Source organism: Telmatherina bonti (assembly GCF_933228915.1).
Source record: "Telmatherina bonti genome assembly, chromosome: 20".
In the NCBI taxonomy this organism is placed as follows: Eukaryota; Metazoa; Chordata; class Actinopteri; order Atheriniformes; family Telmatherinidae; genus Telmatherina; species Telmatherina bonti.
The window spans coordinates 36,550,286-36,576,982 of NC_136618.1; the positions used below are offsets into that span (position 1 = coordinate 36,550,286).

General features: G+C 42.9%; 1 protein-coding gene across 1 annotated transcript in view; it reads left to right on the top strand.

Annotated features, from left to right (window-relative positions):
• Positions 1-26,697, top strand: part of hecw1a (HECT, C2 and WW domain containing E3 ubiquitin protein ligase 1a) — a gene marked incomplete at both ends in the record, with an annotated part of 140,341 nt that overhangs the window by 24,749 nt on the left and 88,895 nt on the right. Inside the window, one exon of the mRNA XM_079259525.1 lies at positions 4,601-4,676. Coding sequence (XP_079115651.1) covers positions 4,601-4,676 — 76 coding nt within the window. The remainder of the gene's footprint in view (positions 1-4,600; positions 4,677-26,697) is intronic.

A 26,697-nucleotide genomic window follows, 5' to 3' on the forward strand; every position in this document is an offset into this window, starting at 1 on the left:
CCCCTCCCCAAGAGTGCTAGGGGGTACCAGTACATCCTAGTGTTAGTAGACTATGCTGCCTGGTACCAAAAAGCAGTTCCCTTAAGAAAAGCTAATGCTAAGCAGATAGCAAAAGAACTCTTCCTCCTCAGTAGCCGGGTCGGCATACCAAGAGAGATCCTTACAGACCAAGGCACCCCATTTATGTCCACAGTTATGAAACACCTATGTGCCCTATTACACATAAAGCACATCAGAACCTCAGTGTACCATCCGCAGACAGATGGGCCAGTAGAGCGGTTTAATAAAACCCTAAAACCCATGCTGCGGAATGCTATTGATAAGGATGGTAGGAACTGGGATCAGCTGCTCCCCTGTTTGCTATAAGAGAAGTTCCCCAAGCTTCCACCCTTTGAGCTGCCGTCTGCCCATAAACCCAGAGGGCTATTGGATATTGCAAAGGAAACCTGGGAAGAGCAACCCTGTCCCCACAGGACCATGATTGAGCATGTAGACGGCATGAAAAACCGGATGGAGGCAGTAATGCCCATTGTAAAGGAGCACATGGAACAAGCTCAACGAGACCAGAGAGTGGCCAACAATAGGTAGACACATCCTCGGGAATTCCAGCCGGGAGACCGGGTGCTGGTCCTGGTACCCACTACAGAATGCACATTTTTGGCTAACTGGCGAGGCCCCTTTGAAATGATAAAGAAGGTATCAGAAATTAACTACAAAGTTAGTCAACCTGGAAAGAGGGTGCAGGAGAAACTTTATCATGTCAACTTACTAAAGAAATGGCGTGAGCGGGAGGTCTTGTTCAGTACAGTGCTTCCAAAGGATGCAAGTCCCCCTGCAAGGGAACTGGTACAGTTCGGTCCAGACTTATCTCCACACCAACTCCAACTAGCCAATCCTGAGGTCTTCTCTTCCCAACTGGGTTGTACCTCGCTAATTGAACATTAAATCCGCACCTGCCCGGGGAGAATAGTCCACCAAAAGCCATATAGAGTACCAGCAGCCCGGAAGAAACTGATTGAGGAGGAGGTAAGGAAAATGTTGGACTTAGAAGTGATCGAGGAGTCCAAGAGTGCATGGTCAAGTCCTATTGTCCTCTTACCAAAGCCAGACAACTCTAAAAGGTTCTGTAATGATTTCCGGAAACTGAATGAGGTCTCTGAGTTTGATGCTTACCCCATGCCTCGCATAGAAGAGCTCATTGAAACCTTGGGCAAGGCAAGATTTATAACCACATTTGATCTCACAAAAGGTTATTGGCAGGTACACCAGGAGGGTTGTGGCAGTACTAGCGGATGCCCTTTGGACTGTTTGGAGCCCCCGCCACCTTCCAGCATTTAATGGATCAGGTACTGAAGAATATGCATCGGCTTATCTGGATGATATTGTCATACACAGCCCCGATTGGGATAGTTACCTTCCCCGGGTACAGAAGGTGCTGGACTCTCTACATTTGTCAGGTTTTACAGCCAATCCCGCAAAATGTAAGCTGGCGGTCACTGAAAGCAACTACCTGGGGTATACCATCGGACGGGGTCTTGTGCAGCCCCAGGAAGCTAAACTACAGGCTATAAAGGACTGGCCACAACCAACAACCAAAAAACAGGTAAGGTCCTTCTTAGGACTAGCCAACTACTACAGAAGGTTCATCCCTAACTTTGCAATGATAGCTGCACCTCTCACAGACCTCACCACCAAAAAACAGTCCAGATTTGTCAAGTGGAATCTGACTGTAGAGGAAGTGTTCAGCAAGCTGAAGATAGCCTTGTGCTCTTAGCCAGTCCTCATGACTCCAAATTTTGACAAGGATTTTGTGGTGCAGGCCGATGCCTCCAAGGTGGGCTTAGGGGCAGTCTTGGCGCAGGTGCACGAAGGTGAGGAACATCCAGTATTGTATTTAAGCTGGAAGCTGTTACCCAGGCAGAAAAACTGTGCTACCATGGAAAAAGAGTGCCTCGCATCAAATGGGCATTGGAGATGCTAAAATACTACCTGCTGGGTAGGAAATTCATATTGGTGACAGATCACTCACCACTACAGTGGATGGCCAAGAATAAAGAGACTGACAGCAGAGTGACCCGTTGGTTTTTAAGCTTACAACCTTTTAACTTCTCTGTGGTTCACAGACCGGGGCGATGCCATGGAAATGCAGATGCCTTGTCCCGCCGTGATGCCTTCTTGTCTAATGTCCCCAGCCAAGGGCATCCAGTCCGAGAAGAGGGATATGTGACCTCCCCAGAGGTCATGTAGTGAACAGCATATACATCCCAATCCAGCAGCTGACATCTAAAATGGTGGATGGGGCTGGAAACTACATTTCCCAAAAATCCACACACCAGGAGCAGGTGCAACTGCTCCCAGGATTTTATAAAAAGGGAGATTGTGTGGCCGGCGGGGGAGAGAGAGAGAGAGCAGACCCAGGAGGAGAGGCTGGAGAGAGAAGAGAAAAAGCCAACCTGAAAGAAAAGGGAAGACGGAGGACCCATGCTAGAGGGAAGTACCCGGATCATATTCATTTAATTGTAGACCTGGAGAAGGTTAACCCAAGAGCCAAGAAGCCTTGTGTTTTATGTTATTTCCTCCTTCACTGGACCAGGCCTCAAGATAGACTGCTTACCCAGCCACAAAGAGGAGCAATAAAATTTTTGTTTGTCAGATCTGGCTTGGTTTGTTTAAACTTCCACATGTGTGTGTGTGTGTGTGTGTGTGTGTGTGTGTGTGTGTGTGTGTGTGTGTGTGTGTGTGTATATCCTGATGCCAGGTGTACATATGGACACTCTTCTGTTGGAACATGGTGTTCGTTATGGACAATCCATGACGAGCACAAAAGTCCAATAACAAAACACCATTTGGGTTCGGGGGGGGGTGTCTATGCCTCCCAATCACTCCTCTCCAGGTTTCAATGTCGTTGCCCACGTGAGCCCTCCAGAAAGGGTGGGTACTCTGAACTGCTGTTCGGTGCATAAGCACAGACAACAGTCAGGACCCGCCCCCCCACCCGGAGGCGGAGGGAAACTACCCTTTCATCCACCGGGGTAAACCCCAACGTGCAGGCACCAAGCTGGGGGCTGATGAGAATGCCCACACCTGCTCGGCGCCTCTCACCATGAGCAACTCCAGAGTGGAAGAAGGTCCAGCCCCTCTTGAGGGTTCTGGTTCCAGAGCCCAAGCCATGCGTCGAGGTGAGTCCAACTATATCTAGTCGGAACCGCTCAAACTCGCGCACAAGCTCAGGCTCCTTCCCCATCAGAGAGGTGACGTTCCACGTCCCTAGAGCCAGCTTCTGCAGCCGGGGGTTGGACTGCCAGGGTCCCCGCCTCTTGCTGCCGCCCAGCTCACACTGCACCCGACCCCTACGGCTCCTCCCGCAGATGGTGACCCCACGGGAGGTGGGGCCCATGTAACCCTTTCAGACTGAGCCCAACCGAGTCCCATGGGTGAAGGCCAGACGCTCGCTCTCGTACCCCACCTCCAGGCCTGGCTCCAGAGGGGGGGTCCCGGTAACCCGCGTCCGGGCATGGGAACATTTCTGCCTAGGTTTGTGTTCATCATAGGGGTTGATGAGCCATGCTTGGTGTGGTCCCTCCCCTAGACACCTGTTTGCCATGGGTGACCTTACCAGGGGCATAAAGCCCCACACAACATAGCTGCTAGGGTCTTCGGGAGGGACAGGGCCTTTTATTTTGTTTTGTCTTTTTGCAGCCTTACATCCAGTCAAACAGGTCCTTACATTGCCCCTACTGGTTACTCACATATTCCTTACATATGTTGTTCAATTTAAAAAAATTATGCTTCTAAAAATGCATAATAGAAGACGCAGCCATAAAAAAAATCACATAAATATGTAAAAAAAGCTAATTGCTGGTGATAATGCAGATTTGGTAGAGTGGCACTTGTGAAAAAAATGCTATTTATGATAATGTAGTCTTGAGGAAAGAGGGCTGCAGATACCTACTTCTCATTATGGTGGATGTTCTTACTCATTAAGACAGATGAGTCTTAACGAGTAATTATATGATCAAATCTTGTGAATTTAAGAAAACGCTTGATTTGACTTTTTGACTGATTTAAATCAATATGTGAGGCTTGCATACAAATAAAACAGAGGAAGGAATCCATCAAGTCACATGCTTAAAAATTCTTAATCATTTTAAATATCCTGACCACCTTTTCTCAAATTTCCCTGACTATGAATGGAAGACCATAGGTGAGGGTAGGAACGTAGATCTGAACACAGCAGAATTTATCCTCTCTCTTCATTTCCCCATCTTCCTCCTCTTCCCGGCCAAAGAATTAATGTCAGGACAATGAAGACAAAGTATTGATTAGAGGAAACTGAAGCAGAGGCTTAAAAACGCAGCTTAAATGAAAGGGCATACTTAGACCACTGTGAAAACATACTGTATTTGTGAAGCATCTATTCTTCTGTATATTTTTACTGTCATACTGTCATTTTGCTGCAATGGTCAACTTTTGTCATCAAAAATTTATTTTACAGAAGTGAAAGAAAGATGCTGTTGGACTGGAGCTGCAGCAGTTGTATTTGTTTTGCTCTTGAGATTTCTGAACAGTTCTCTCATGTCATGTCTTTCTATGTTTTCAGGTCTTAAAGCCAGTTGTTAGTCCAGAAGTGAACCATGGACTTGGAAAGAGGAGACTCATTAACTTTTCATTGTCAGGTAAGTTTACCTGTCTCTTTCTGCAGAACCTGCTCTCCTCATATGACCCTTTGCTTTGTCACGGGTGGAGGTGAGGGATGGTGAAGGTGTGGACCCAAATGCAGAGATGAGGGAAACAGGGATGCAGATTCAGACTGATTTAATCCAACGGAGGAACTCGGGACTTATACAAACAAACAAAGCACAACAAAATGATCCAGCAACCAGGAAACTGAAACTGAGGGGCTAAATACACTGGGGAACCAATCAAGAAACAGGTGTACGGAATTAACTAAAACAAGACCAGGTGAAATCAATGAACAGGAAATCAATAAAGCTAAACAACAAACAAGAGAACCAAGCAGGAAAAATTACTAAATAAAACAGGAAACCTGAAACTAAGGCACAAACTACATCATGACATACTTTTTCTGAAGCCCAAAGCTACCATACCATATCATATTTATTTATAAAGCACTTTAAAAACAACATACAGCTGACCAAAGTGCTGCACAGAAACAGCAAGTGAACAAAACAGCTTAAGAAAATAAAATAATAAAATTGTAAAATAAGAGATACATGGAAAAAGAACATTTAAAAATAAAATACAAGGACAGATTTTGTTCACAAAAAGCTAGAGCATAATTAGCTCTGACTGTACTTTAACTTACACACTGTAATTGACTTGTCTAGTCAACTGGACTGTGTTTCATTCATTCATTCATTCATTTTCCTAACCGCCTAATCCAATTCAAGGTCACGGGGAAGCTGGAGCCTATCCCAGCAGTCTTTGGGCTAAAGGCAGTGTACACCCTGGACAGCTCGCCAGTCCATCACAGGGCCACACAGAGACAAACAACCACTCACTCTCACTCCTAGGGACAATTTAGAGTACCCGATTAACCTACCATGCATGTCTGTGGACGGTGGGAGGAAGCCGGAGTACCCGGAGAGAACCAAAGCATGCACAGGGAGAACATGCAAATTCCACACAGACGCCACTAACCAAACCTTGCCCCAGCCAAGAATCAAACCAGCAACCTTCTTGCTGTGGGTTCCGTTCCATCTCATCACCATGAGAATCTCCCGTTCCACCACATCATGATGAGAATCTCCCGTTCCACCTCATCACCATGAGAATCTCCCGTTCCACCACATCATGATGAGAATCTCCCGTTCCACCTCATCACCATGAGAATCTCCCGTGGGAGATTCATTTGGGACACTTGAGCTAAATCAAAGCATTTTTAAAGGTGCTGCTTTTTTCTACTTTTGTCCCGAATTTTCTCCATGTTGGTTTGATTGATTGAAATATTGTAGCTAGCGCTATGGAGCCATATTGTATTCGGTATATTTTAATTTAACTCGGTTCATGGGGTGACTGTCATCACCCACGGCAGGTTTGGTGAAGATCAAAGGTTTTATGGCTTGGTTACAGGTACTTCTTGTCTCATGGTATCAGACCAACATTTAGTGTGGTAACTTGAATTTTTAGTTGTGGCATCCTGAAAAGGTTTTACATGTTGCAATGCAGTTTCAAGTTTTATTCCAGAGCAGAAAGGCAGCACAATGTGGGGAAAAAACACTTCCTGTTATAAGTGGGCGGGGCTAGACCTAGACCAGAAATGGTTACATCAATCAGTTTAGGATTGCCCTGATGATTCCCTGTAAGTTGTATGTTGAGCACATTAAAATTAAGGTATTTGTAGTGATTTATGATGTAACGGCATCTTATTAAAGTTTGTCATTTTGCCATGGTCTCAACCTGTGATGGGGTGTACCAGATCTCTTCACAGATTTGTATTCTGATGTTTGACCCAATTTAGACCTGGTAGGTAATCTCAGAGTAAAAGCAACTTTTCCCGTTGTCAGGGAACTGGTCGTGGAGAAATCATACATGTGCATTTTGGTGCAAATATCTTGTTTTGTATGGAAGTTATGTCAATATCGTGGATCATGGTGAAACACAATATTGATATGCTGCTATTTTTTAGCATATTTTTGAGCAGGTTCAGACCCCAAATAGGCAAATAATTTATAAGAAAAATTCTCAGACCTAACAATAGTAGTCACTGCAACATGATAGGGCTTTGCATCGCCTTCAGGCTGTGCCCTAATAATTTCACCATGTCATATGGTAAGAAATGGTAAATATCCCTAAAACATTTTGTTTTACATTTTGATAAAGAACTAATTGAAGACTTCAGATTTTAAAGGATTGAACAGAGATTGCTTACATTTGGAGAGTTTAAAAGTTTTGCTAATTTTGACCCACAGTGATTTCTTTTTTACCTTGATGTTGCTCCTTGTGTCCAATACAAGCATGTTTTCCTGTTAACAGTGTCTTTGTACCTGTGCTCATGAGTAATTTCGAGATAAACTCTACAGCTGATAAGAAATCCCTCAATGTGTCAGATTAATGTCAATCTGAACCAGGTTGGAAACAAAGTAAAGCAGATACGCTGCTAGTATTGTAGTTATAGTAATACAGCCACGCTGCTAGTCTCGTACTTATAGGAATGATGCCAAGCTGCTAGTATTGTAGTTACAGTAATACAGCCACCCTGCTAGTATCGTAGTTATAGTAATACAGCCACGCTGCTAGTCTCGTAGTTATAGTAAAGCAGCCACGCTGCTAGTATCGTAGTTACAGTAATACAGCCACCCTGCTAGTATTGTAGTTATAGTAATACAGCCACGCTGCTAGTCTCGTAGTTACAGTAATGCAGCCACGCTGCTAGTATCGTAGTTAGAGTAAAGCAGCCACGCTGCTTGTATTGTAGTGACAGTTATAAAGCCACGCTGCTAGTATTGTACTGACAGTGATACAGCCATACTGCTAGTATCGTAGTTACAGTAATACAGCCACACTGCTAGAATTGTAGTTACTGTAATACAGCCACGCTGCTAGTATCGTAGTTATAGTACTACATTCACGCTGCTAGTGTCGTAGTTACAGTAATGCAGCCACGCTGCTGGTATCGTAGTTATAGTACTTACATTCACGCTGCTAGTATCGTAGTTACAGTAATGCAGCCACGCTGCTAGAATTGTAGTTACTGTAATACAGCCACGCTGCTAGTATCGTAGTTATAGTACTACATTCACGCTGCTAGTGTCGTAGTTACAGTAATGCAGCCACGCTGCTAGTATCGTAGTTATAGTACTTACATTCACGCTGCTAGTATCGTAGTTACAGTAATGCAGCCACGCTGCTAGTATCGTAGTTATAGTACTACATTCACGCTGCTAGTATCGTAGTTACAGTAATGCAGCCACGCTGCTAGTATCATAGTTATAGTACTACATTCACGCTGCTAGTATCGTAGTTACAGTAATGCAGCCACGCTGCTAGTATCGTAGTTATAGTACTACATTCACGCTACTAGTATTGTAGTTATAGTAAAGCAGCCACGCTGCTAGTTGTGTGGTGACAGTAATACAGCCACGCTGCTAGTATTGTAGTGACAGTAATACAGCCATGCTGCTAGTATCGTAGGTATAGTAATACATCCAAGCTGCTACTATTGTAGTTACAGTATTACAGCCACGCTACTAGTATTGTAGGTATGGTAATGCAGCCACACTGCTAGTATAGTAATGCAGCTACACTGCTAGTTTCGTAGTTATAGTATTACAGCCACGCTACTAGTATTGTAGTTATGGTAATGCGGCCACGCTGCTAGTATTGTAGTGACAGTTAAAAAGCCACGCTGCTAGTATTGTACTGACAGTGATACAGCCACGCTGCTAGTATCGTAGTTATAGTATATCAGCCACGCTGCTCGTATTGTAGGCATAGCTATGCAGCCATGCTGCTAGTATCGTAGTTATAGTTATGCAGCCACGCTGCTAGTATTGTAGTTATAGTAATACAGCCACGCTGCTAGTATAGTAGTTATAGTAATGCAGCCACACTGCTAGTATCATAGTGATAGTAATGCAGCCGCGCTGCTAGTATTGTACTGACAGTAATACAGCCAAGCTGCTAGTATTGTAGTTATAGTAATACAGTCACGCTGCTAGTATTGTACTGACAGTAATACAGCCAAGCTGCTAGTATCGTAGTTATAGTAATAAAGCCAAGCTGCTAGTATCGTAGTTATAGTAATACAGGCAAGCTGCTAGTATTGTGGAGACAGTAATGCAGCCACACTGCCAGGATCGTACATATAGTAATGCAGCCACGCTGCTAGTTTTGTAGTTATAGTAATACAGCCACGCTGATAGTATTGTAGTTACAGTATTACAGCCACGCTACTAGTATCGTAGTTATGGTAATGCAGCCACAGTGCTAGTATAGTAATGCAGATACGCTGCTAGTATTGTAGTTATAGTGAAGCAGCCACACTGCTTGTATTGTAGTGACAGTTAAAAAGCCACGCTGCTAGTATCGTAGTTATAGTATATCAGCCACGCTGCTCGTATTGTAGGCATAGCTATGCAGCCACGCTGCTAGTATCGTAGTTATAGTTATGCAGCCACGCTGCTAGTATTGTAGTTATAGTAATGCAGCCACGCTGCTAGTATTGTAGTTATAGTAATGTAGCCACGCTGCTAGTATTGTAGTTATTGTAATGCAGCCACGCTGCTAGTATTGTAGTTATAGTAATGCAGCCACGCTGCTAGTATCGTAGTCATAGCAATAAAGCCACGCTGCTAGTATCGTAGTCACAGTATTGCAGCCACACTGCTAGTATCGTAGGAAAGCAGCCACACTGCTACTATCGTAGTTATTGTAATGCAGCCACGCTGCTAGTATTATCGCTATGATAAAGCAGCCACGCTGCTAGAATCATAGTTATAGTAATACAGCCACGCTGCTAGTATTTTAGCGATAGTAAAGCAGTCATGCTGCTAGTGTCGTATTTATAGTACTGCAGCCAAGCTGTTAGTCTTGTAGTTATAGTAATGCAGCCACACTGCTAGTATCGTTGTTATAGTAATACAGCCACGCTGCTAGTATCTTATTTATAGTAATGCAGCCACACTAGTAGTATCGTAGGTATAGTAATGCGGCCACGCTGCTAGTATTGTAGGTATAGTAATGCAGCCACGCTACTAGTATCGTATTTAAAGTAATGCAGCCACACTGCTAGTATCGTAGTCATAGTAATGCAGCCACACTGCTAGTATCGTAGTCATAGTAATACAGCCACACTGCTAGTATCGTAGTTATAGTGATGCAGCCACACTGCTAGTATCGTAGTTATAGTGATGCAGCCACACTGCTAGTATCGTAGTTATAGTGATGCAGCCAAGCTGCTAGTATCGTAGTTATAGTAATACAGTCACGCTGCTAGTATTGTACTGACAGTAATACAGCCAAGCTGCTAGTATCGTAGTTATAGTAATACAGGCAAGCTGCTAGTATTGTGGAGACAGTAATGCAGCCACACTGCCAGGATCGTAGATACAGTAATGCAGCCACGCTGCTAGTTTCGTAGTTATAGTAATACAGCCACGCTGATAGTATTGTAGTTACAGTATTACAGCCACGCTACTAGTATCGTAGTTATGGTAATGCAGCCACAGTGCTAGTATAGTAATGCAGATACGCTGCTAGTATTGTAGCTATAGTAAAGCAGCCACACTGCTTGTATTGTAGTGACAGTTAAAAAGCCACGCTGCTAGTATCGTAGTTATAGTATATCAGCCACGCTGCTCGTATTGTAGGCATAGCTATGCAGCCACGCTGCTAGTATCGTAGTTATAGTTATGCAGCCACGCTGCTAGTATTGTAGTTATAGTAATGCAACCACGCTGCTAGTATTGTAGTTATAGTAATGCAGCCACGCTGCTAGTATCGTAGTCATAGCAATAAAGCCACGCTGCTAGTATCGTAGTCACAGGATTGCAGCCACACTGCTAGTATCGTAGGAAAGCAGCCACACTGCTACTATCGTAGTTATTGTAATGCAGCCACGCTGCTAGTATTATCGTTATGATAAAGCAGCCACGCTGCTAGAATCATAGTTATAGTAATACAGCCACGCTGCTAGTATTTTAGCGATAGTAAAGCAGTCATGCTGCTAGTGTCGTATTTATAGTACTGCAGCCAAGCTGTTAGTCTTGTAGTTATAGTAATGCAGCCACACTGCTAGTATCGTTGTTATAGTAATACAGCCACGCTGCTAGTATCTTATTTATAGTAATGCAGCCACACTAGTAGTATCATAGGTATAGTAATGCAGCCACGCTACTAGTATCGTATTTATAGTAATGCAGCCACACTGCTAGTATCGTAGTCATAGTAATGCAGCCACACTGCTAGTATTGTAGTCATAGTAATGCAGCCACACTGCTAGTATCGTTGTTATAGTAATACAGCCACGCTGCTAGTATCTTATTTATAGTAATGCAGCCACACTAGTAGTATCGTAGGTATACACGCTGCTAGTATTGTAGGTATAGTAATGCAGCCAAGCTACTAGTATTGTATTTAAAGTAATGCAGCCACACTGCTAGTATCGTAGTCATAGTAATGCAGCCACACTGCTAGTATCGTAGTCATAGTAATACAGCCACACTGCTAGTATCGTAGTTATAGTGATGCAGCCACACTGCTAGTATCGTAGTTATAGTGATGCAGCCACACTGCTAGTATCGTAGTTATAGTGATGCAGCCAAGCTGCTAGTATCGTAGTTATAGTAATACAGTCACGCTGCTAGTATTGTACTGACACTAATACAGCCAAGCTGCTAGTATCGTAGTTATAGTAATACAGGCAAGCTGCTAGTATTGTGGAGACAGTAATGCAGCCACACTGCCAGGATCGTAGATGCAGTAATGCAGCCACGCTGCTAGTTTCGTAGTTATAGTAATACAGCCACGCTGATAGTATTGTAGTTACAGTATTACAGCCACGCTACTAGTATCGTAGTTATGGTAATGCAGCCACAGTGCTAGTATAGTAATGCAGATACGCTGCTAGTATTGTAGCTATAGTAAAGCAGCCACACTGCTTGTATTGTAGTGACAGTTAAAAAGCCACGCTGCTAGTATCGTAGTTATAGTATATCAGCCACGCTGCTCGTATTGTAGGCATAGCTATGCAGCCACGCTGCTAGTATCGTAGTTATAGTTATGCAGCCACGCTGCTAGTATTGTAGTTATAGTAATGCAGCCACGCTGCTAGTATTGTAGTTATAGTAATGCAGCCACGCTGCTAGTATTGTAGTTATTGTAATGCAGCCACGCTCCTAGTATTGTAGTTATAGTAATGCAGCCACGCTGCTAGTATCGTAGTCATAGCAATAAAGCCACGCTGCTAGTATCGTAGGAAAGCAGCCACACTGCTACTATCGTAGTTATTGTAATGCAGCCACGCTGCTAGTGTTATCGTTATGATAAAGCAGCCACGCTGCTAGAATCATAGTTATAGTAATACAGCCACGCTGCTAGTATTTTAGCGATAGTAAAGCAGTCATGCTGCTAGTGTCGTATTTATAGTACTGCAGCCAAGCTGTTAGTCTTGTAGTTATAGTAATGCAGCCACACTGCTAGTATAGTTGTTATAGTAATACAGCCACGCTGCTAGTATCTTATTTATAGTAATGCAGCCACACTAGTAGTATCATAGGTATAGTAATGCAGCCACGCTACTAGTATCGTATTTATAGTAATGCAGCCACACTGCTAGTATCGTAGTCATAGTAATGCAGCCACACTGCTAGTATCGTAGTCATAGTAATGCAGCCACACTGCTAGTATCGTTGTTATAGTAATACAGCCACGCTGCTAGTATCTTATTTATAGTAATGCAGCCACACTAGTAGTATCGTAGGTATAGTAATGCGGCCACGCTGCTAGTATTGTAGGTATAGTAATGCAGCCACGCTACTAGTATCGTATTTAAAGTAATGCAGCCACACTGCTAGTATCGTAGTCATAGTAATGCAGCCACACTGCTAGTATCGTAGTCATAGTAATACAGCCACACTGCTAGTATCGTAGTTATAGTGATGCAGCCACACTGCTAGTATCGTAGTTATAGTGATGCAGCCACACTGCTAGTATCGTAGTTATAGTGATGCAGCCAAGCTGCTAGTATCGTAGTTATAGTAATACAGTCACGCTGCTAGTATTGTACTGACACTAATACAGCCAAGCTGCTAGTATCGTAGTTATAGTAATACAGGCAAGCTGCTAGTATTGTAGGCATAGCTATGCAGCCACGCTGCTAGTATCGTAGTTATAGTTATGCAGCCACGCTGCTAGTATTGTAGTTATAGTAATGCAGCCACGCTGCTAGTATTGTATTTATTGTAATGCAGCCACACTGCTAGTATCGTAGTCATAGTAAAGCAGCCACACTGCTAGTATCGTAGTCAAAGTAATGCAGCCACACTGCTAGTATCGTAGTCATAGTAATACAGCCACACTGCTAGTATCGTAGTCATATTAATACAGCCACACTGCTAGTATCGTAGTCATAGTAAAGCAGCCACACTGCTAGTATCGTAGTCAAGGTAATGCAGCCACGCTGCTAGTATCGTAGTTATAGTATATCATCCACGCTGCTCGTATTGTAGGCATAGCTATGCAGCCACGCTGCTAGTATCGTAGTTATAGTTATGCAGCCACGCTGCTAGTATTGTAGTTATAGTAATGCAGCCACGCTGCTAGTATTGTAGTTATAGTAATGCAGCCACGCTGCTAGTATTGTAGTTATAGTAATGCAGCCACGCTGCTAGTATCGTAGTTATGGTAATGCAGCCACAGTGCTAGTATAGTAATGCAGATACGCTGCTAGTATTGTAGTTATAGTAAAGCAGCCACACTGCTTGTATTGTAGTGACAGTGATACAGCCATACTGCTAGTATCGTAGTTACAGTAATACAGCCACACTGCTAGAATTGTAGTTACTGTAATACAGCCACGCTGCTAGTATCGTAGTTATAGTACTACATTCACGCTGCTAGTGTCGTAGTTACAGTAATGCAGCCACGCTGCTAGTATCGTAGTTATAGTACTTACATTCACGCTGCTAGTATCGTAGTTACAGTAATGCAGCCACGCTGCTAGTATCGTAGTTATAGTACTACATTCACGCTGCTAGTATCGTAGTTACAGTAATGCAGCCACGCTGCTAGTATCATAGTTATAGTACTACATTCACGCTGCTAGTATCGTAGTTATAGTACTACATTCACGCTGCTAGTATCGTAGTTACAGTAATGCAGCCACGCTGCTAGTATCGTAGTTATAGTACTACATTCACGCTACTAGTATTGTAGTTATAGTAAAGCAGCCACGCTGCTAGTTGTGTGGTGACAGTAATACAGCCACGCTGCTAGTATTGTAGTGACAGTAATACAGCCATGCTGCTAGTATCGTAGGTATAGTAATACATCCAAGCTGCTACTATTGTAGTTACAGTATTACAGCCACGCTACTAGTATTGTAGGTATGGTAATGCAGCCACACTGCTAGTATAGTAATGCAGCTACACTGCTAGTTTCGTAGTTATAGTATTACAGCCACGCTACTAGTATTGTAGTTATGGTAATGCGGCCACGCTGCTAGTATTGTAGTGACAGTTAAAAAGCCACGCTGCTAGTATTGTACTGACAGTGATACAGCCACGCTGCTAGTATCGTAGTTATAGTATATCAGCCACGCTGCTCGTATTGTAGGCATAGCTATGCAGCCATGCTGCTAGTATCGTAGTTATAGTTATGCAGCCACGCTGCTAGTATTGTAGTTATAGTAATACAGCCACGCTGCTAGTATAGTAGTTATAGTAATGCAGCCACACTGCTAGTATCATAGTGATAGTAATGCAGCCGCGCTGCTAGTATTGTACTGACAGTAATACAGCCAAGCTGCTAGTATTGTAGTTATAGTAATACAGTCACGCTGCTAGTATTGTACTGACAGTAATACAGCCAAGCTGCTAGTATCGTAGTTATAGTAATAAAGCCAAGCTGCTAGTATCGTAGTTATAGTAATACAGGCAAGCTGCTAGTATTGTGGAGACAGTAATGCAGCCACACTGCCAGGATCGTACATATAGTAATGCAGCCACGCTGCTAGTTTTGTAGTTATAGTAATACAGCCACGCTGATAGTATTGTAGTTACAGTATTACAGCCACGCTACTAGTATCGTAGTTATGGTAATGCAGCCACAGTGCTAGTATAGTAATGCAGATACGCTGCTAGTATTGTAGTTATAGTGAAGCAGCCACACTGCTTGTATTGTAGTGACAGTTAAAAAGCCACGCTGCTAGTATCGTAGTTATAGTATATCAGCCACGCTGCTCGTATTGTAGGCATAGCTATGCAGCCACGCTGCTAGTATCGTAGTTATAGTTATGCAGCCACGCTGCTAGTATTGTAGTTATAGTAATGCAGCCACGCTGCTAGTATTGTAGTTATAGTAATGTAGCCACGCTGCTAGTATTGTAGTTATTGTAATGCAGCCACGCTGCTAGTATTGTAGTTATAGTAATGCAGCCACGCTGCTAGTATCGTAGTCATAGCAATAAAGCCACGCTGCTAGTATCGTAGTCACAGTATTGCAGCCACACTGCTAGTATCGTAGGAAAGCAGCCACACTGCTACTATCGTAGTTATTGTAATGCAGCCACGCTGCTAGTATTATCGCTATGATAAAGCAGCCACGCTGCTAGAATCATAGTTATAGTAATACAGCCACGCTGCTAGTATTTTAGCGATAGTAAAGCAGTCATGCTGCTAGTGTCGTATTTATAGTACTGCAGCCAAGCTGTTAGTCTTGTAGTTATAGTAATGCAGCCACACTGCTAGTATCGTTGTTATAGTAATACAGCCACGCTGCTAGTATCTTATTTATAGTAATGCAGCCACACTAGTAGTATCGTAGGTATAGTAATGCGGCCACGCTGCTAGTATTGTAGGTATAGTAATGCAGCCACGCTACTAGTATCGTATTTAAAGTAATGCAGCCACACTGCTAGTATCGTAGTCATAGTAATGCAGCCACACTGCTAGTATCGTAGTCATAGTAATACAGCCACACTGCTAGTATCGTAGTTATAGTGATGCAGCCACACTGCTAGTATCGTAGTTATAGTGATGCAGCCACACTGCTAGTATCGTAGTTATAGTGATGCAGCCAAGCTGCTAGTATCGTAGTTATAGTAATACAGTCACGCTGCTAGTATTGTACTGACAGTAATACAGCCAAGCTGCTAGTATCGTAGTTATAGTAATACAGGCAAGCTGCTAGTATTGTGGAGACAGTAATGCAGCCACACTGCCAGGATCGTAGATACAGTAATGCAGCCACGCTGCTAGTTTCGTAGTTATAGTAATACAGCCACGCTGATAATATTGTAGTTACAGTATTACAGCCACGCTACTAGTATCGTAGTTATGGTAATGCAGCCACAGTGCTAGTATAGTAATGCAGATACGCTGCTAGTATTGTAGCTATAGTAAAGCAGCCACACTGCTTGTATTGTAGTGACAGTTAAAAAGCCACGCTGCTAGTATCGTAGTTATAGTATATCAGCCACGCTGCTCGTATTGTAGGCATAGCTATGCAGCCACGCTGCTAGTATCGTAGTTATAGTTATGCAGCCACGCTGCTAGTATTGTAGTTATAGTAATGCAACCACGCTGCTAGTATTGTAGTTATAGTAATGCAGCCACGCTGCTAGTATCGTAGTCATAGCAATAAAGCCACGCTGCTAGTATCGTAGTCACAGGATTGCAGCCACACTGCTAGTATCGTAGGAAAGCAGCCACACTGCTACTATCGTAGTTATTGTAATGCAGCCACGCTGCTAGTATTATCGTTATGATAAAGCAGCCACGCTGCTAGAATCATAGTTATAGTAATACAGCCACGCTGCTAGTATTTTAGCGATAGTAAAGCAGTCATGCTGCTAGTGTCGTATTTATAGTACTGCAGCCAAGCTGTTAGTCTTGTAGTTATAGTAATGCAGCCACACTGCTAGTATCGTTGTTATAGTAATACAGCCACGCTGCTAGTATCTTATTTATAGTAATGCAGCCACACTAGTAGTATCATAGGTATAGTAATGCAGCCACGCTACTAGTATCGTATTTATAGTAATGCAGCCACACTGCTAGTATCGTAGTCATAGTAATGCAGCCACACTGCTAGTATCGTAGTCATAGTAATGCAGCCACACTGCTAGTATCGTTGTTATAGTAATACAGCCACGCTGCTAGTATCTTATTTATAGTAATGCAGCCACACTAGTAGTATCGTAGGTATAGTAATGCGGCCACGCTGCTAGTATTGTAGGTATAGTAATGCAGCCAAGCTACTAGTATTGTATTTAAAGTAATGCAGCCACACTGCTAGTATCGTAGTCATAGTAATGCAGCCACACTGCTAGTATCGTAGTCATAGTAATACAGCCACACTGCTAGTATCGTAGTTATAGTGATGCAGCCACACTGCTAGTATCGTAGTTATAGTGATGCAGCCACACTGCTAGTATCGTAGTTATAGTGATGCAGCCAAGCTGCTAGTATCGTAGTTATAGTAATACAGTCACGCTGCTAGTATTGTACTGACACTAATACAGCCAAGCTGCTAGTATCGTAGTTATAGTAATACAGGCAAGCTGCTAGTATTGTGGAGACAGTAATGCAGCCACACTGCCAGGATCGTAGATACAGTAATGCAGCCACGCTGCTAGTTTCGTAGTTATAGTAATACAGCCACGCTGATAGTATTGTAGTTACAGTATTACAGCCACGCTACTAGTATCGTAGTTATGGTAATGCAGCCACAGTGCTAGTATAGTAATGCAGATACGCTGCTAGTATTGTAGCTATAGTAAAGCAGCCACACTGCTTGTATTGTAGTGACAGTTAAAAAGCCACGCTGCTAGTATCGTAGTTATAGTATATCAGCCACGCTGCTCGTATTGTAGGCATAGCTATGCAGCCACGCTGCTAGTATCGTAGTTATAGTTATGCAGCCACGCTGCTAGTATTGTAGTTATAGTAATGCAGCCACGCTGCTAGTATTGTAGTTATAGTAATGCAGCCACGCTGCTAGTATTGTAGTTATTGTAATGCAGCCACGCTCCTAGTATTGTAGTTATAGTAATGCAGCCACGCTGCTAGTATCGTAGTCATAGCAATAAAGCCACGCTGCTAGTATCGTAGGAAAGCAGCCACACTGCTACTATCGTAGTTATTGTAATGCAGCCACGCTGCTAGTGTTATCGTTATGATAAAGCAGCCACGCTTCTAGAATCATAGTTATAGTAATACAGCCACGCTGCTAGTATTTTAGCGATAGTAAAGCAGTCATGCTGCTAGTGTCGTATTTATAGTACTGCAGCCAAGCTGTTAGTCTTGTAGTTATAGTAATGCAGCCACACTGCTAGTATAGTTGTTATAGTAATACAGCCACGCTGCTAGTATCTTATTTATAGTAATGCAGCCACACTAGTAGTATCATAGGTATAGTAATGCAGCCACGCTACTAGTATCGTATTTATAGTAATGCAGCCACACTGCTAGTATCGTAGTCATAGTAATGCAGCCACACTGCTAGTATCGTAGTCATAGTAATGCAGCCACACTGCTAGTATCGTTTTTATAGTAATACAGCCACGCTGCTAGTATCTTATTTATAGTAATGCAGCCACACTAGTAGTATCGTAGGTATAGTAATGCGGCCACGCTGCTAGTATTGTAGGTATAGTAATGCAGCCACGCTACTAGTATCGTATTTAAAGTAATGCAGCCACACTGCTAGTATCGTAGTCATAGTAATGCAGCCACACTGCTAGTATCGTAGTCATAGTAATACAGCCACACTGCTAGTATCGTAGTTATAGTGATGCAGCCACACTGCTAGTATCGTAGTTATAGTGATGCAGCCACACTGCTAGTATCGTAGTTATAGTGATGCAGCCAAGCTGCTAGTATCGTAGTTATAGTAATACAGTCACGCTGCTAGTATTGTACTGACACTAATACAGCCAAGCTGCTAGTATCGTAGTTATAGTAATACAGGCAAGCTGCTAGTATTGTAGGCATAGCTATGCAGCCACGCTGCTAGTATCGTAGTTATAGTTATGCAGCCACGCTGCTAGTATTGTAGTCATAGTAATGCAGCCACGCTGCTAGTATTGTATTTATTGTAATGCAGCCACACTGCTAGTATCGTAGTCATAGTAAAGCAGCCACACTGCTAGTATCGTAGTCAAAGTAATGCAGCCACACTGCTAGTATCGTAGTCATAGTAATACAGCCACACTGCTAGTATCGTAGTCATATTAATACAGCCACACTGCTAGTATCGTAGTCATAGTAAAGCAGCCACACTGCTAGTATCGTAGTCAAGGTAATGCAGCCACGCTGCTAGTATCGTAGTTATAGTATATCAGCCACGCTGCTCGTATTGTAGGCATAGCTATGCAGCCACGCTGCTAGTATCGTAGTTATAGTTATGCAGCCACGCTGCTAGTATTGTAGTTATAGTAATGCAGCCACGCTGCTAGTATCGTATTTATAGTAATGCAGCCACACTGCTAGTATCGTAGTCATAGTAATGCAGCCACACTGCTAGTATCGTAGTCATAGTAATGCAGCCACACTGCTAGTATCGTTTTTATAGTAATACAGCCACGCTGCTAGTATCTTATTTATAGTAATGCAGCCACACTAGTAGTATCGTAGGTATAGTAATGCGGCCACGCTGCTAGTATTGTAGGTATAGTAATGCAGCCACGCTACTAGTATCGTATTTAAAGTAATGCAGCCACACTGCTAGTATCGTAGTCATAGTAATGCAGCCACACTGCTAGTATCGTAGTCATAGTAATACAGCCACACTGCTAGTATCGTAGTTATAGTGATGCAGCCACACTGCTAGTATCGTAGTTATAGTGATGCAGCCACACTGCTAGTATCGTAGTTATAGTGATGCAGCCAAGCTGCTAGTATCGTAGTTATAGTAATACAGTCACGCTGCTAGTATTGTACTGACACTAATACAGCCAAGCTGCTAGTATCGTAGTTATAGTAATACAGGCAAGCTGCTAGTATTGTAGGCATAGCTATGCAGCCACGCTGCTAGTATCGTAGTTATAGTTATGCAGCCACGCTGCTAGTATTGTAGTTATAGTAATGCAGCCACGCTGCTAGTATTGTATTTATTGTAATGCAGCCACACTGCTAGTATCGTAGTCATAGTAAAGCAGCCACACTGCTAGTATCGTAGTCAAAGTAATGCAGCCACACTGCTAGTATCGTAGTCATAGTAATACAGCCACACTGCTAGTATCGTAGTCATATTAATACAGCCACACTGCTAGTATCGTAGTCATAGTAAAGCAGCCACACTGCTAGTATCGTAGTCAAGGTAATGCAGCCACGCTGCTAGTATCGTAGTTATAGTATATCAGCCACGCTGCTCGTATTGTAGGCATAGCTATGCAGCCACGCTGCTAGTATCGTAGTTATAGTTATGCAGCCACGCTGCTAGTATTGTAGTTATAGTAATGCAGCCACGCTGCTAGTATTGTAGTTATAGTAATGCAGCCACGCTGCTAGTATTGTAGTTATAGTAATGCAGCCACGCTGCTAGTATCGTAGTTATGGTAATGCAGCCACAGTGCTAGTATAGTAATGCAGATACGCTGCTAGTATTGTAGTTATAGTAAAGCAGCCACACTGCTTGTATTGTAGTGACAGTTAAAAAGCCACGCTGCTAGTATCGTAGTTATAGTATATCAGCCACGCTGCTCGTATTGTAGGCATAGCTATGCAGCCACGCTGCTAGTATCGTAGTTATAGTTATGCAGCCACGCTGCTAGTATTGTAGTTATAGTAATGCAGCCACGCTGCTAGTATTGTAGTTATAGTAATGCAGCCACGCTGCTAGTATTGTAGTTATTGTAATGCAGCCACGCTGCTAGTATTGTAGTTATAGTAATGCAGCCACGCTGCTAGTATCGTATTCATAGCAATAAAGCCACGCTGCTAGTATCGTAGTCACAGTATTGCAGCCACACTGCTAGTGTCGTAGGAAAGCAGCCACACTGCTACTATCGTAGTTATAGTGATGCAGCCACACTGCTAGTATCGTAGTCATAGTAAAGCAGCCACACTGCTAGTATCGTAGTCAAAGTAATGCAGCCACACTGCTAGTATCGTAGTCATAGTAATACAGCCACACTGCTAGTATCGTAGTCATAGTAATACAGCCACACTGCTAGTATCGTAGTCATAGTAAAGCAGCCACACTGCTAGTATCGTAGTCAAAGTAATGCAGCCACGCTGCTAGTATCGTAGTTATAGTATATCAGCCACGCTGCTCGTATTGTAGGCATAGCTATGCAGCCACGCTGCTAGTATCGTAGTTATAGTTATGCAGCCACGCTGCTAGTATTGTAGTTATAGTAATGCAGCCACACTGCTAGTATTGTAGTTATAGTAATGCAGCCACGCTGCTAGTATCGTAGTTATAGTAATGCAGCCACAGTGCTAGTATAGTAATGCAGATACGCTGCTAGTATTGTAGTTATAGTAAAGCAGCCACACTGCTTGTATTGTAGTGACAGTTAAAAAGCCACGCTGCTAGTATTGTAGTTATAGTAATGCAGCCACGCTGCTAGTATTGTATTTATTGTAATGCAGCCACGCTGCTAGTATTGTAGTTATAGTAATGCAGCCACGCTGCTAGTATCGTAGTCACAGTATTGCAGCCACACTGCTACTATCGTAGTTATTGTAATGCAGCCACGCTGCTAGTATTATCGTTATGATAAAGCAGCCACGCTGCTAGAATCATAGGTATAGTAATACAGCCACGCTGCTAGTATTTTAGCGATAGTAAAGCAGTCATGCTGCTAGTGTCGTATTTATAGTACTGCAGCCAAGCTGTTAGTCTTGTAGTTATAGTAATGCAGCCACACTGCTAGTATCGTTGTTATAGTAATACAGCCACGCTGCTAGTATCTTATTTATAGTAGTGCAGCCACACTAGTAGTATCATAGGTATAGTAATGCAGCCACGCTGCTAGTATTGTAGGTATAGTAATGCAGCCACGCTACTAGTATCGTATTTATAGTAATGCAGCCACACTGCTAGTATCGTAGTCATAGTAACGCAGCCACACTGCTAGTATCGTAGTGATAGTAATACAGCCACACTGCTAGTATCGTAGTTATAGTGATGCAGCCACACTGCTATTATCGTAGTCATAGTAAAGCAGCCACACTGCTAGTATCGTAGTTATAGTGATGCAGCCACACTGCTAGTATCAGTGTCATAGTAAAGCAGCCACACTGCTAGTATCGTAGTCAAAGTAATGCAGCCACACTGCTAGTATCGTAGTCAAAGTAATGCAGCCACACTGCTAGTATCGTAGTCATAGTAATACAGCCACACTGCTAGTATCGTAGTCATAGTAATACAGCCACACTGCTAGTATCGTAGTCATAGTAAAGCAGCCACACTGCTAGTATCGTAGTCAAAGTAATGCAGCCACGCTGCTAGTATCGTAGTTATAGTATATCAGCCACGCTGCTCGTATTGTAGGCATAGCTATGCAGCCACGCTGCTAGTATCGTAGTTATAGTTATGCAGCCACGCTGCTAGTATTGTAGTTATAGTAATGCAGCCACGCTGCTAGTATTGTAGTTATAGTAATGCAGCCACGCTGCTAGTATTGTAGTTATTGTAATGCAGCCACGCTGCTAGTATTGTAGTTATTGTAATGCAGCCACGCTGCTAGTATTGTAGTTATAGTAAAGCAGCCACACTGCTAGTATCGTAGTCAAAGTAATACAGCCACGCTGCTAGTATCGTAGTTATAGTATATCAGCCACGCTGCTCGTATTGTAGGCATAGCTATGCAGCCACGCTGCTAGTATCGTAGTTATAGTTATGCAGCCAGGCTGCTAGTATTGTAGTTATAGTAATGCAGCCACGCTGCTAGTATTGTAGTTATAGTAATGCAGCCACGCTGCTAGTATTGTAGTTATTGTAATGCAGCCACGCTGCTAGTATTGTAGTTATAGTAATGCAGCCACGCTGCTAGTATCGTAGTCATAGCAATAAAGCCACGCTGCTAGTATCGTAGTCACAGTATTGCAGCCACACTGCTAGTATCGTAGGAAAGCAGCCACACTGCTACTATCGTAGTTATAGTAATGAAGCCAAGCTGTTAGTATCGTAGTTATAGTGATGCAGCCACACTGCTAGTATCGTAGTTATAGTGATGCAGCCAAGCTGCTAGTATCGTAGTTATAGTAATACAGCCACACTGCTAGTATCGTAGTTATAGTGATGCAGCCACACTGCTAGTATCGTAGTCATAGTGAAGCAGCCACACTGCTAGTATCGTAGTTATAGTGATGCAGCCACACTGCTAGTATCGTAGTTATAGTGATGCAGCCAAGCTGCTAGTATCGTAGTTATAGTGATGCAGCCAAGCTGCTAGTATCTTATTTATAGTAATGCAGCCACACTAGTAGTATCGTAGGTATAGTAATGCAGCCACGCTGCTAGTATTGTAGGTATAGTAATGCAGCCACGCTACTAGTATCGTATTTATAGTAATGCAGCCACACTGCTAGTATCGTAGTCATAGTAATAAAGCCAAGCTGCTAGTATCGTAGTTATAGTAATACAGGCAAGCTGCTAGTATTGTAGAGACAGTAATGCAGCCACACTGCCAGGATCGTAGATACAGTAATGCAGCCACGCTGCTAGTTTCGTAGTTATAGTAATACAGCCACGCTGATAGTATTGTAGTTACAGTATTACAGCCACGCTACTAGTATCGTAGTTATGGTAATGCAGCCACAGTGCTAGTGTAGTAATGCAGATACGCTGCTAGTATTGTAGTTATAGTAAAGCAGCCACACTGCTTGTATTGTAGTGACAGTTAAAAAGCCACGCTGCTAGTATCGTAGTTATAGTTATGCAGCCACGCTGCTAGTATTGTAGTTATAGTAATGCAGCCACGCTGCTAGTATTGTAGTTATAGTAATGCAGCCACGCTGCTAGTATCGTAGTTATGGTAATGCAGCCACAGTGCTAGTATAGTAATGCAGATACGCTGCTAGTATTGTAGTTATAGTAAAGCAGCCACACTGCTTGTATTGTAGTGACAGTTAAAAAGCCACGCTGCTAGTATCGTAGTTATAGTAATGCAGCCACGCTGCTAGTATTGTATTTATTGTAATGCAGCCACGCTGCTAGTATTGTAGTTATAGTAATGCAGCCACGCTGCTAGTATCGTAGTCACAGTATTGCAGCCACACTGCTAGTATCGTAGGAAAGCAGCCACACTGCTACTATCGTAGTTATTGTAATGCAGCCACGCTGCTAGTATTATCGTTATGATAAAGCAGCCACGCTGCTAGAATCATAGTTATAGTAATACAGCCACGCTGCTAGTATTTTAGCGATAGTAAAGCAGTCATGCTGCTAGTGTCGTATTTATAGTACTGCAGCCAAGCTGTTAGTCTTGTAGTTATAGTAATGCAGCCACACTGCTAGTATCGTTGTTATAGTAATACAGCCACGCTGCTAGTATCTTATTTATAGTAGTGCAGCCACACTAGTAGTATCATAGGTATAGTAATGCAGCCACGCTGCTAGTATTGTAGGTATAGTAATGCAGCCACGCTACTAGTATCGTATTTATAGTAATGCAGCCACACTGCTAGTATCGTAGTCATAGTAACGCAGCCACACTGCTAGTATCGTAGTGATAGTAATACAGCCACACTGCTAGTATCGTAGTTATAGTGATGCAGCCACACTGCTAGTATCGTAGTCATAGTAATACAGCCACACTGCTAGTATCGTAGTTATAGTGATGCAGCCACACTGCTAGTATCGTAGTTATAGTGATGCAGCCAAGCTGCTAGTATCGTAGTTATAGTAATACAGCCACACTGCTAGTATCGTAGTTATAGTGATGCAGCCAAACTGCTAGTATCGTAGTCATAGTAAAGCAGCCACACTGCTAGTATCGTAATTATAGTAATGCAGCCACACTGCTAGTATCGTTGTTATAGTAATACAGCCACGCTGCTAGTATCGTAGTTATAGCTATGCAGCCACGCTGCTAGTATTGTAGTTATAGTAATGCAGCCACGCTGCTAGTATTGTAGTTATTGTAATGCAGCCACGCTGCTAGTATTGTAGTTATAGTAATGCAGCCACGCTGCTAGTATCGTAGTCATAGCAATAAAGCCACGCTGCTAGTATCGTAGTCACAGTAATGCAGCCACACTGCTAGTATCGTAGGAAAGCAGCCACACTGCTACTATCGTAGTTATAGTAATGCAGCCAAGCTGTTAGTATCGTAGTTATAGTGATGCAGCCACACTGCTAGTATCGTAGTTATAGTGATGCAGCCAAGCTGCTAGTATCGTAGTTATAGTAATACAGCCACACTGCTAGTATCGTAGTTATAGTGATGCAGCCAAACTGCTAGTATCGTAGTCATAGTAAAGCAGCCACACTGCTAGTATCGTAATTATAGTGATGCAGCCACACTGCTAGTATCGTAGTTATAGTGATGCAGCCAAGCTGCTAGTATCGTAGTTATAGTGATGCAGCCAAGCTGCTAGTATCTTATTTATAGTAATGCAGCCACACTAGTAGTATCGTAGGTATAGTAATGCAGCCACGCTGCTAGTATTGTAGGTATAGTAATGCAGCTACGCTACTAGTACCGTATTTATAGTAATGCAGCCACACTGCTAGTATCGTAGTCATAGTAATAAAGCCAAGCTGCTAGTATCGTAGTTATAGTAATACAGGCAAGCTGCTAGTATTGTGGAGACAGTAATGCAGCCACACTGCCAGGATCGTAGATACAGTAATGCAGCCACGCTGCTAGTTTCGTAGTTATAGTAATACAGCCACGCTGATAGTATTGTAGTTACAGTATTACAGCCACGCTACTAGTATCGTAGTTATGGTAATGCAGCCACAGTGCTAGTGTAGTAATGCAGATACGCTGCTAGTATTGTAGTTATAGTAAAGCAGCCACACTGCTTGTATTGTAGTGACAGTTAAAAAGCCACGCTGCTAGTATCGTAGTTATAGTATATCAGCCACGCTGCTCGTATTGTAGGCATAGCTATGCAGCCACGCTGCTAGTATCGTAGTTATAGTTATGCAGCCACGCTGCTAGTATTGTAGTTATAGTAATGCAGCCACGCTGCTAGTATTGTAGTTATAGTAATGCAGCCACGCTGCTAGTATCGTAGTTATGGTAATGCAGCCACAGTGCTAGTATAGTAATGCAGATACGCTGCTAGTATTGTAGTTATAGTAAAGCAGCCACACTGCTTGTATTGTAGTGACAGTTAAAAAGCCACGCTGCTAGTATCGTAGTTATAGTAATGCAGCCACGCTGCTAGTATCGTAGGAAAGCAGCCACACTGCTACTATCGTAGTTATTGTAATGCAGCCACGCTGCTAGTATCGTAGGAAAGCAGCCACACTGCTACTATCGTAGTTATTGTAATGCAGCCACGCTGCTAGTATTGTATTTATTGTAATGCAGCCACGCTGCTAGTATCGTAGTCACAGTATTGCAGCCACACTGCTAGTATCGTAGGAAAGCAGCCACACTGCTACTATCGTAGTTATTGTAATGCAGCCACGCTGCTAGTATTATCGCTATGATAAAGCAGCCACGCTGCTAGAATCATAGTTATAGTAATACAGCCACGCTGCTAGTATTTTAGCGATAGTAAAGCAGTCATGCTGCTAGTGTCGTATTTATAGTACTGCAGCCAAGCTGTTAGTCTTGTAGTTATAGTAATGCAGCCACACTGCTAGTATCGTTGTTATAGTAATACAGCCACGCTGCTAGTATCTTATTTATAGTAGTGCAGCCACACTAGTAGTATCATAGACATAGTAATGCAGCCACACTGCCAGGATCGTAGATACAGTAATGCAGCCACGCTGCTAGTTTCGTAGTTATAGTAATACAGCCACGCTGATAGTATTGTAGTTACAGTATTACAGCCACGCTACTAGTATCGTAGTTATGGTAATGCAGCCACAGTGCTAGTATAG